General features: G+C 33.4%; 1 protein-coding gene across 10 annotated transcripts in view; it reads left to right on the top strand.

Moving 5' to 3' along the window:
- DLG1 (discs large MAGUK scaffold protein 1) overlaps window positions 1–12,812 on the top strand; it is a 272,975-nt gene that overhangs the window by 223,079 nt on the left and 37,084 nt on the right. For 5 of the 10 annotated variants that reach the window (XM_042956289.1, XM_042956288.1, XM_042956291.1 and 2 more), the window contains 3 exons: window positions 3,626–3,802; window positions 6,545–6,614; window positions 11,047–11,146. In XM_042956289.1, coding sequence (XP_042812223.1) covers window positions 3,626–3,802; window positions 6,545–6,614; window positions 11,047–11,146 — 347 coding nt within the window. Of the gene's footprint in view, window positions 1–3,625; window positions 3,803–6,544; window positions 6,615–11,046; window positions 11,147–11,835; window positions 11,870–12,812 lie in introns of all 10 variants that reach the window. The other 5 variants (XM_042956292.1, XM_007090975.3, XM_042956294.1 and 2 more) reach the window with 2 other exon arrangements.

Below are 12,812 nucleotides of genomic sequence, written 5' to 3'. Positions count from 1 at the left end.
ATTTGTTTATACTCTCCTTTTTTCATTTTCTTCTTCTTGCCCATATTTTCTAATTTTAATATAATTAGGTGTTGCCTTTAATAGTGATTTATTAAAAACTTACAAAGGCATAAAAATCAAGACATTACATTTGTTTCAGGCACCTTTAATGAGTCATCTTTACTTTTTGTTATTTTTTAAAGAAGTACCTTATTTTTGCAAGTTATATACTATCAAAAGATGTAATGGGGGCTTCCAGGTGGCTCCATCAGTTAAATGTCCACCTTTGGCTCAGGTCATGATCTCGCAGCTCACACGTTTTAGCCCCAGGTTGGGCTCTGTACTGACAGCTCAGAGCCTGGAGCCTGGTTCAGATTCTGTGTCTTGCGTTCTCTCTCTACCCCTACCCGACTCGTGCTCTGTCTCTCTCCTGTGAAAAATAAACGTTGTAAAAAATAATAATAAAAAATATCTGTCACCTCCGAAAAATCCCTAATTTCATTCTCTGAAAACAGTCATCCTCCATTTTCTTGGCAAAGTCCCTTGTCTTTACCCCCAAATTTCTAAATAATGTGCATATACTGCTGTTTTCCAGTTTACCATTGTAGATAACTTTCTCTTTCATACCAAACTATTCTTCATCCTTTATCACTCAAACATAGTGTCATCACTGTTAATAAAATTAATAGCATTTAATCATGTGACTATTATAGTATCTGTCATTACTCAAGTAGTATATTATAACACCATCCTTCCTTTCTTCTGCAGCCCTTCATTTTTCCTAGGCATAATAATCATCTCATTTTTATTTGCTTAATTGTTCATGTACTTATTACTAAGTATCTTTCTTTATCTTACAATAGACTCTAGAGTTTTTCACTTAAAGAAACATGTGGTTGTACATATGATCTTACACTTCAGATTTTTTCTATCTTTCTGTTCCAGTCTGGACTAGTTACTTTATAGACTTGCTGTGTAGATCTCATATGAGACTTGCCTTTGCCACTGTCCTATTCCTTTTATTTTTTTAAGTTTATTTATTTATTTTGAAAGAGAGAAAGCATGAGTGGAGGAGGGAGGGAGGAAGGGGCGGGGGGGGGGGGAGAGAGAGAGAGAATATGAATATGAATCTCAAGTAGGCTCTCTGCTGACAGCACAGAGCCCAGTACAGGGCTTGATCTCAGGAAACCATGAGATCATGGCCTGAGCCAGATCAGGAGTCAGATGCTTAACCAGCTGAGCCACCAGGTGCCCCTGTCCTATGCCTTTTAGCACTCTGCTATGTCAGAGTCTGTTTTTTTCAGTGCCACATTTTCTTTCTCAATTTACTTTCCTTTAATAAAGCACATTCTCCAATAAATTCTTGAAAAAAGAGTATATGGGGGACATTTTTTGAGTGTTAGCATGTCTGAAAATGACTTTACTTTGCCTTCTCCTTCATAGAGTATTTGGGGTATGGAGGAAGGTATGATATCCTATTTATTTTCTAAAAGCCTCTTCTTATTTGGTCCTTTTTTTGTCGTCTTTTTATTTCATAGACCTAATATCTTCTCATTTTCTCTAATGTTCTGCTTCTTGAATTCTGTGCATTCTCTGTATTTCTTTTTTTCTAGTTTGCCTCTTTTCTTGCTTTTCATATGTGAGATGATCTTTAAATATTTAGTGATCCTTATTTTCTATTCTTATGAATGGAGAATGAAGCTAGCTGGATTTAACTATAAAATACTTGGCTTTGTTCATTGCCCTTTCCCACCCGAGGTCATTGTTGGGGTCATTAAATATCTCTAGAAAAGAATCCTTAATCTCTTGCCTGCAGTATAAACAAGGCTGCTAGAATTTCCATTTTCAGTGTGCAGATTACTTTTTATCTGTCTTTAGCCCAGTACCACGTTCCCCATCAAGTTCCAGAGTACAGAACTTACCAAATTCAATTTCTTTAGAAACTAAACCTCTTGTCTTCTGGGTCTGGGAACAAGAGAAGGGATCTAGAGGTTCTAAGTGCTACATGAAGTGTTTTCACCAGTTCTTTTGTTTTCACTGCTGTAACTTACCTCTGCCTACCTGAATTCTGTACACTTCTACTTCCTGAGCATTTCTAGGATCTGGTGGAGTAAACCTTATTTCAGTAGCCCTCTGTTCAGACACCCCATTTAAGCTTCCTCCAATCTGCAATAATGAATAGGTCTACCTAAGATCCAGCAGTAGCACTACTAGGTATTTGCCTCAAGAATACAAAAATATTAATTCAGAGGGATAAATGTCCCCCCACCCATCTTTATAGCAGCCTTATCTGCAATAGCCAAATTAGGGAAACAGCCCAAGTGTCCATTGACTGAAGAATAGATAATGAAGTTGTGGTGTGTACACACACACACACACACACACACTGGACTATTACTCAGCCATAAAAAATGAATGAAATCTTGCCTTTTGCAACAGCATGGATGGAGCTAGAAAGTATTATTCTAAGTGAAATAAGTCAGAAAAAGACAAATGCCATATGATTTCACTCATATGTGGAATTCACAAAATAAAACAAATGAACATAGTGGGGAGAAAAGAGGGAGAGAGACAAACCAAGAAACAAACTCTTAACTATATAGAACAAACTAATGGTTACCAGAAGGGAAGGGTGTGAGAAGATGGGTTAAATAGGTGATGAGGATTAAAGAGTGCACTTGTGATGAGCACCAGGTGATGTGTGGAAGTATTGAATGAGTATATTATACACCCAAAATTAATATTACATTGTTTATTAACTAACTGGAATTTAAATAAATTTTTTTTTAAAAAAGAGAGATAGGTTTAAAAAATTGGGTAACACAGAAAGGAATATGATTTGTATCCTAATTTCCAGTTGCCAAATTAGAACTAAAGAATAAATAAATTGTATTATAAATGTAATTGCTGGGATTCTTTCCTTTACTTTTGAGAGAACTACTTTGGATGAGAATTTAAGTATTGTATATTAATTAATAGAACACAGTATTTTTATCAAATTTTAAAAGATTCTTAACATTTTGCAATTACTATATTAATACAGTATTTTTTCCAAAATATTTAGCAGCTGTTAAAGTCCTGTATAGTTAGTTTTCATCATTGTTATTGACTCAGAAAATTCTGTTACTCTAGTTCTGTGAACAAATAGAAGGAATAATTAACTGACACAATAGTCACTCTGTTAATCTAGTCTTACACTCTGCAACTAATGAATCAAATCTTTCAGGGAGTTTGTTTTCCCAAGTATGTGTAGCCAAAATAAAGAGAAGAGTTATCTCTTAATATTTACTTTTTGCTTATTAATTTAGAGCAACTCTCTAGGTTTGTCTTCATTTTAGAATTCAATATGGGTTGCCAGTGGATTACACTAAAAGCATTTTTTTTTTTAATTTCTCATCCAATATTGAAAGAAATAAGGTGGTGCCTAATTTTAGAGAACTGTTAGCATAAGTCACTTTTACTGTTTCTTTTTTTGTCTGTCCTTCCGTATGTAGTGCAAATTTGAGCTTGGCATTATTTTGCCCACCATGGTATCTTGTTTAATTATTTACCTGGATTATATACACTTTCAGAATCCTGTGTTCATTTAATATTGGAATGAGCATCATGACAAATAATCATAGACTTTTTTTCCTTCTTAATCTAGAGCGCTTTTTGATTATGACAAGACTAAAGACAGTGGCCTTCCCAGTCAGGGCTTGAACTTCAAATTTGGAGATATCCTCCATGTTATTAATGCTTCTGATGATGAGTGGTGGCAAGCCAGGCAGGTTACACCAGATGGAGAGAGTGATGAAGTTGGAGTAATTCCCAGTAAACGCAGGTAAATATAAGTCTGGTACAGTCTTACCACTTGAAAGTAGGGCAACATAAATAATTGTTGATTTTTAAAATCCTTTTACCAAGATGGTGATGCTTGGTTTTCCATATTGTGTTTCACAGTCATTTGATTTTGTTCACCTTATGTTGTAACCAGTGACGTAATTAAAGAATATGATGCCCCCAAAGGTTTTTAAATAACTTTGCCATGTATCTATACCATTGGAGGGAGAGAGATTTAAAAGCCTTTGTAGTTTTCTCATGTAGGTGGTGATGGAATCTTAAACTTTACATTTTTGATTATATGAATTGCCTCCTTTAGACTTAAAAAATGGAAGTGTAAATAAATGTGAAATGTTTAGAACTATCTTGTTACTTGCTTCACATCTTTTTTCTTGATTAATTTAGAAGTATTGGTACATTCACTGGTCTTTCCTCTTTGCTTTTAACCACTTATTATCGTGATTGATACTTACTGTCTACTGGAAAAGTAGTCAAGTATAGACATAGATAGGATGATCCCAGTATAGAGAATCCTCTCTAAGGTCTACGAAATGCTGCTGAATGCCCCTACTTTTGTGAGAAATGGTATTAAAATGTCAGTTCGTAATTCCCCCGAAATAGCTTTTTTGTGAGATCTGATTTGTACAAATCATTGCCTAAAAGCCTCTTTAAGTTTTAAGATAGCCAGCCAAAATTGGTAAAGAGACATTAGTGTTTAGTGTAGCTAGTTAATTCACTTCAGGTCAAGCTTATGATGGAATACACTTGTTCTGTTCTAATGAGTTGGATTTATACTTATTTTGTTAAGAGCCTCTGTAATTGATAAGTATGCCAAATCATGTACCTATTTATAAACCTCTACCTGTATATATTTGTATAACTGCTTGTAGAAGTTGAAGAGTAGGAATATTAAAATATTACCTAGATTTGTATTTGTGGTTTGGGGATTTATGACTGTTCTATGCTAGATCCATATATTTAGCAAGCTCCAGCTATTTGGCTAGATCTTATAAAGAGGCAACTCCTCTTTTAGCAATGCAGCCCTCAGCATAACTTTTCTCCTAGAATAGAACATAGTCTGCTTTAAATTCAGAAATGCTTCCTCTGTGCCTTGTTGAGTCAGTAAAAATCTCACATCTTAAATATCAAAGTCAGAGTTCCTAAAAATTGTCTTATCCTTTGGTACCTCATATCTCTCATAGGCTTTATGTGTGCCTGCAACTAATAAGAAAACACTGGCTTTGATGGAAAGAGATTCTTTTTATTTTGTACAAAAATTCTATAAAGTTGAATTTTGTGGGATTTTTTTGTTTTTTTATGTTTATTCATTTATTTATATAATTTTTCTTCCATAAGCTATAGTATGAAACCACAACTAATTATGCCGTTTCGTTCTTGAATGTATTCAAAACTTCTGTTTTCTTAAAACAGAACTATCCCTTTCTTAGACCTCTGTACTTCTAATAATAGCACAAGGAATTGTAGTTACTACAGTTCTTAGTTTTCTTTCAGGAATAGTATTTACAGTTAAGTACAATTTAAATCAATCAACTATTTAGTGAACAAGATAATGATGCGAAAACAAAGCCATTTTGAGTTGTAAACGTTTACTCACCAAATGTTAGTTTTGCAGTGCCCTCAGTAAGTACCTAGGCAGAATTATAAATTAGTTAATCATCTCATGGACTCTCTAATCATGTCACGGACTGTTCTAGCACAATAAAAACAAGTTTCAAATCCTTGACTACTAAGGTTCTTCTGTATCCACGATAAAACTATATAGCTAGATAATGAAGGAAATACAGTTATTCTTAACCTGTTGTGGTAAGTTTTTCTGCTATATACTAATATAATATCTATGTTGAAATTGAGGATTTATAAAAGCTTAATTTACAGGAAATTTTGCGAGGTTCATATTGGTATTACAATCTATATGAAACATTTGTTTTGATGTAGTTTTGTTGGCTTGCTTATTTTGAATACTTGGCACTTTAACAAGTTTCAAAATTCATAAGATCGAAAAGCTGTACAGGCTTCCTTATCTTAAGCTTGTTCCCTTGGCACCAATTTCACCTGTAGAGGGATAACTAAGGATAACTAAGATTACCAAGTCTTTGTATCTCCTTCCAAAGATACTTTAAAGTTTTTGTATACTGTAATTGGTTTCTTTCTGTATTTACACAAGTATATCACTGGAGCTAAATTTAATTTTTGTATTTCCCACTTTTTTATAAAAATGTCAGAGCTACAGAAAAGTAAGTAACGAGGAAGAATAGTACAAGAAACAATAGTACAAGAAATCCACATATCCTTCACCTACTTTTACCAGTTGTTAACATTTTGCCTTATTTGTTCACTCTCTTATGCTTAATTTTTGGCATATGTGTATGCCCCATGCTAAGCTAATATTTAAACAATAACAAAAAAAAACCCAAAATCTGGCAAATTGCTTAATTCAGAAGTGGTTCCTCATAATAATTTTAATATAATTATGGAATTGAGTACATTTATAAGTACACATGTACTGTATTTTGATACTTCACAAGTGGTTTTGTTTCATAATAAAATGAGCCCTATATTTCATTTTAGAAATTATAATTAATTTTGGGATGCAAACCTAGATGACTTCTGAAGACTTTAGAATATAAAAGTGCCCTATATTAAAGTATCAGTTTTAATGATTTCTAGTTAGGCCCTTAGATATTTCAGTATACTTTAAAAATAGCATTCTATACTTTGACAGAGTTGAGAAGAAAGAACGAGCCCGGTTAAAAACAGTGAAATTTAATTCTAAAACAAGAGGAGATAAAGGGGTGAGTATATGAAATTTCATATTTCTAGATATTAGTAATTGAGGATAGTAGGTTTTTTCTTAATTCTTGCTGGAAATACATGATTAAAATTAGAATGATTTTGCTGTAAGAGTTAACCATCAACAGGTGTTGTTATGGTGCTTTCGCATAGTAGATACTGAAGTAATTTAAGTATTACTGAAGTAATTTAATTTATTAAATTAAAGCAGTCATTTTACAGACGTTTTTCAATTAAGTTATTTATTTTGAGAGAGAGAGAGCACGCGTGAGAAGGGGGAGGGGCAGAGAGGGACAGAGAGAGAGAAAGAATCCCAGGCAGGCTCTGCACCATCAGCACAGAGGCCAGTGCGGGCCTCAAACTCACGAACTGTGAGATCATGACCTGAGCCAAAATTAAGAGTGGGACTAAGTCATCCAGGGACCCCTCATTTCATATATTCTTAATATACTTTGGTGAGGTTATTTATACGAGTGAAATAAATTCAGCCTTCATTCAGATGTCCAGTTAGAAACTTGTATCATCAGTATTAATCATGCAGCTAATTTAATAATACATGTTCTGAGATAATATGCCCCAAAATATTAACTAGGTCATAATGTAAGTTTACAGGTTTTTGTAAGTTAATTTGTGGAAATTTTTTATTGCCCTTCTTTGTGCCTAATATAATTTATTAAGGAAAACCCATGCTTTAAATATTTGAATCAATATGAATTTTTATTTTGAGGAAATAAAGAGATAGTCAAGAGGGGGAATTATAGATGGTCAAGAAATACTTGTAAACTCTTTCATATATAATTTTAAATGTGTTTTTGTTTTCATTGTTAAATTCTGCTTAAATATAATGGATGCCCATAGATGAAGGAGCTATTATAGGCTTTGTCCTGTACTATGTATGTAATTACTACAACAGAATATTGTAGCAATAAGCCTAAAGAAATAAGCTGAACATATATGTTGTCTTGAAATACTATTCATAGGAATGTTTTATGTTTGGGTTTTTTTCTTTTTTGATCTAACACAAGTTTTATCATCTTTTGATCATATCTCAAATGAATGTGGGAAGTTAACTCAACAAATTTTAATTAACCCTGTCATTTGTGCTTCTCTGATAAAACTAAGCACATAAACTTAAAGCCTTTAAGATAAATATCCTTGATCAAAGAAGTTAAATCTAAGTAAATTATATAATTTATTCAGTTATTTTAGAAATGATAAATTAGTTTAAAATTGTAGCTTTCAGAAAATAAAAAATTACATAGTGTGATCTGAAGCAATATGTAAAATAGAAATTTGGGAGAAGAAAAAAATCCCAAGTAAATGCTCAGGATTTGCTTTTTGTGCTTATTTTATATATGTCTTTAAAAATAACTTAGTAAAATACACTGTCAATGTATTGAAAAAGAGGTTGCATGTTGTAACTTTTCTTTCATACTGTAAGAAGTTAACTGAATTAACGACATATTTAAATCTTAGTCTTGTTTGTTGACTGTAACCAACTTTATACACAGTCACTGTGTTCTAACACAGCACCAAAAGTATGCATGATACTGAGTGGGGTAAAAATACGCTTGCCATTGATACAGAACTGCATTCCTTTCCGTAATACCATTTCCCATTCTAAGTTCTTTTCCTTTCCTTAAATGGTGGTTTATGGACTTATTTCCACTACAGACTTATAACATTTCAGTTTCTCATTAACATTTTTAACATTCATTTAGCTATTTTGGCAATACCACATATAGAAATTATGTATTTAATATATATATCATGAATTTGTGATATTTTATCAGTTCTTATAATTATTACACTCTGTCTTTCCTGCAGTGTAGCATAAATAACAATAAGTAATTAAACAGTATTTTGTATTGAAAATGTAGACAAACTGGAGGTAGTATGTTTCTTCAGTTTTATGTTTTCCCTACACATATTTGTCTTCTTTGCTTTGTGCTATTTTCACTTTTAATAAATTCTTCACCTGGAGGATGTTAAGTGTAATACAATTAATTCTTTTCTTAACTAACGGCATTTCTTTCTGTTCTCTATTATGATATCTTTATGATATCTCATTTTGGCTAACTGCAAAGATACCAAAAATCAAAACATTTTAAACTTCATGTTTCTTTTGGTTGTTTGCTGTGAAACTGACTCTGACCACTATATATGCAGTAAGAGGGACAAATGAATACCTTTTATTAAAAACATATCAGTTTTATGAGATACCATAAAAATTATTACTAGATTCAATGATTGTCATGAACAAAAAGATTTAGTCCTTCCCTAAATTAGATTACCATGAATTTTTCTCTATTGAAACATAACTTTTCTTCTATTTTTCTTTTCTTAAAATTTGGATTCAAGAAAATATTTTTATTTAAATAATGCTACTTGACAGTTTATAAAATAAAAGTCCTTATTTCTTGACAGAATTGCTCTCAGCAACTTAATTTTTAAATTCTGCTTAGAGTTATCAGAGCCTTCGATTTTTAGGATTGAAATTAAGACAGTCTGTTGAACTAATGAACTATGAGTTTATTAATCTTGAATTATTGATATGAAAAGGTAAAAATGAAAGTTTAATATTTCCATTAAGATTTCTAACAAAATAAATTCTTTCAAGCAACAGAATTTGCGCAATAATTACTTTAATCTACCTCAGCATCTTAATCACCTAGCATCACATGCTTAAAAAATACAGGCATGCTAAAACATACTGCCTGGTGTGGATATACTTCAAAATAATGATAGCATTTTTAAGACATGGATTGAATCAAGAAAAGTCAGAACAAGATTTCCATCCTTTATATCATTCCTGCTTCAAAAAAGTAGCAATGGTTCCTAGTGTCATTGGTAGGTGAGGCCATGTCCTTCAAGACGTGGATGTCTGTGACAGAAATTACAAAAGAAATTATTCCTCTTTAATAGCATCATCTTTATGCTACATGGCTTTAAATCTGAAGGCACAAATGGGGACACTGAAGAAGGGAAAAAAACCTATTTCCAACATCTGTGCAATAAGGGACATCAAATCAACTGTGCAACTCTTCCATTGTAGTTCTGTATAAACTATTAGAATCTTTTTTTAATGTTTTTTTTTTTTTTTTATTTTTTGAGATAGAGACAGACCATGAATGGGGGAGGGGCAGAGAGAGAGGGAGACACAGAATCCGAAGCAGACTCCAGGCTCTGAGCCATCAGCCCAGAGCCCGACACGGGGCTCGAATTCACGGAGCGCGAGATCGTGACCTGAGCTGAAGTCGGACGCTTAACCAACTGCGCCACCCAGGCGCCCCTAGAATCTTTTTTTTTTAACTATTAGAATCTTCTTTTTTTAATGTTTATTTTTGAAAGAAAGAGGGAGCATGAGTTGGGGAGGGACAGACAGACGGTTGGTGGGGGGGCGGCGGCACAGAGGATCTAAAGCAGGCTCTGCACTGAAAGCAGAGAACCTGATGCGGGGCTCTAACTGTGAGATCATGACCTGAGCCAAAATTGGATGCTTAATGAATTGAGCCACCCAGGTTCCCCAAAACTATTAGAATCTTAATTGCCTTTTTGGCTTTTATATAGGCACCAAGCTTTTTATCCTCTATTCAGGATATGGTGCCAATTAATTAAATATGGTTCTAGTTTATTTATATATACTTTTAAAAATAGATAAATATAGTAGAGCTTAAAGACAAATAAATCAGTTATGATGGCATTCAAGTTGACCAGGAGAGTTCTGACTCTTCTTTTTTGGTTAGATAGCATCAGTAAATCTTTTGCTGCATTCTGTGTGGTTGACAGACCCCTCTTAGTTTTCTTCTCATTTCTGAATCGTACCATAAACACTCAGTTATCTCCTTTTCTCTTCCAAAAAAAAAGATTAATTGTTTTTAAGTATTCAGCACTAGCAACCTTATCACTAGTTTTGGTTCTTTTTTTAATAGTGACTTTTTGTTAGTTCATTGGGGCCACAAAAAGGGGGAGGGGGAAAATATGCTCAAACCAAAGGGAAAGGAAGATTACTACTGCATAAAAAATATTTGAATAGCTAGAGTAACAATCTAAAATTACTTTTGCTATAGAGCACCTCATGCCTGGAAATCTAGAAAAATATGGATTGATAAGAACATATGTTAATTTGGGTCATACTGTAGTAGTAACTAATCTGAATTACTCTTCTTTTTTTTATCAAGTAGCACTTATTCAGTATTTTTGGGTATTATTGAATTACACTGTAAATTTTTCAGTATTTTCAGTTGTGAAACATTAGAATTAGAGGAGTTAATACAAAATTAAAAATTCACTTTATTTGTGATTAAAGTAAAATTCATATACAAACTGCACACTGTGGTCACAAGAGTCAGCTTCCACAGAGCTGCTAGGCTGGGCCTTTGTACACACAGATAGTAGACATCCCTTTGTTTTGCCCCTCCTTCTCTTCTTCAGCAGTCATTCAATGACAAGCGTAAAAAGAACCTCTTTTCCCGAAAATTCCCCTTCTACAAGAACAAGGACCAGAGTGAGCAGGAAACAAGTGATGCTGACCGTAAGTATGTGGATCCAGTGGTCAACTGAAAATAAATGTAGAGGGACCTACTGCCCTGCAGTTGGTTGTTACCATGGAGACAGTTTCAAGAGCTGCAACAGGTTACTAATTGTCTTAACCAGGGGCAATCTTAACAGACATAAATTAACTTCTATACCAATCTTAACTTTTTCTGGTACCTTAGGAATTCATAATTTAAAGTAAATATTTTTTTTAAGTTACGTGTTTACAATAGAATCATTTGATGTAAGGGTTCTTGGAAGAAACAGTATACTTTAAAGAATATTTTAGAGAAAAACTATGGATACCCGAGAATCTACTTACTGATTTCTAGGTATAACATTGACAGTCTTTGGTAATAGATCTTCTGGAATCGTTCCATTTTATCCTACATCTTCATTATATGTAGACAATCTGAATTTTACTTTTAAAATATCAAGAAATGATTTCAAATTTTGCTTCTCTACCCTAATCAGCCTCTAAGCTAGAACTTCCATTCCTTTAGTAGGTTACATTCAGCTGCTAGCTTATTTCAAACTTTCAAAAATCTACAAAAATGCTCTAAAATATGTGCACCTGTAATGGTCTTGGAACTGTCTCTTATTGTAGCACCAATTTTATGCATTACTGACAACTATTTTCTTTGATTATCTTTTTATTGCTTGCTCTCTGGGAACTACTCTCTACAGGAGATCCCTGACGACATGGGATCAAAAGGCCTGAGTAAGTGATCAAAATACTCCCAAGTTAATTTTTAACCTCCATCTACAGATCTACCTTTTTCAGATACATTTTGAGATTCATGGTAGTGCCTTTCTGGCATGAGGAGGTATATGATTTAGATTGCTTTTAGACTTTTCATGTTAATGTGCTTGGGATTTTTACTTCTATAATACATACTTTTTGTTTTTCTAATGCTCCATTTTTCATGTCATTTGAAAAACTGCTCATAACTACATTTTCCTTTCGTAATTTTCACAGTGATTACTTCTGCTAGGTTCTTTTTTTTTAATAAAAGACTTTTAAGCTTTTGAAAAGAATACTACCTGCCCTCATTAGAATGTAGAAAATAATCTTCCTTGCAGTTTTATATCCGCCTGGTTTTTCTGTTAAAACAAGTTAAAATCACTTTGTTTCTGTGTTAGAAGAGCATTGCTATAATGTGAGACTATAAAATACAATGGATCTTTATAGAGAAGAATGTGGACCTCAAGTTGAAGTAGCAGTCTATGGGGGGGGGGGGCAGGAGCTTACAACTGTGTTTTTGGTTTTTTTTTTTTAATGTTTATTTACTTTTGAGAGAGAGAGAGAGATAGAGCATGAGCAGGGGAGGAGCAGAGGGAGAGAGGGAGACACAGAATCTGAAGCAGGCTCCAGGCTCTGAGCTGTCAGCACAGAGCCTGATGTGGGGCTCGAACTCACGAACCGTGAGATCATGACCCAAGCTGAAGTCAGATGCTTAACTGACTGAGCCACCCAGGTGCCCCACATCTGTTTTTAAAGGAGATTGTAAATTATGAAAAGAATTACAAGAAATATTATCCTTTATTTTTCCTTTAACCAAGACGTCGGTGTTTTTGGTTTTTGTTGTGTTGTTCTTATTTAATTTTCTAACTAGTATTTAATTTTCATATAAAACTTAGTAGAGAGTCTGATATATAGGAGT

The sequence above is a fragment of the Panthera tigris genome, chromosome C2 (genome assembly GCF_018350195.1).
Source record: "Panthera tigris isolate Pti1 chromosome C2, P.tigris_Pti1_mat1.1, whole genome shotgun sequence".
Lineage (NCBI taxonomy): Eukaryota > Metazoa > Chordata > Mammalia > Carnivora > Felidae > Panthera > Panthera tigris.
The sequence above is the reverse complement of the archived record's forward strand: the minus strand, read 5'-3'. Positions and strand labels throughout refer to the sequence as shown.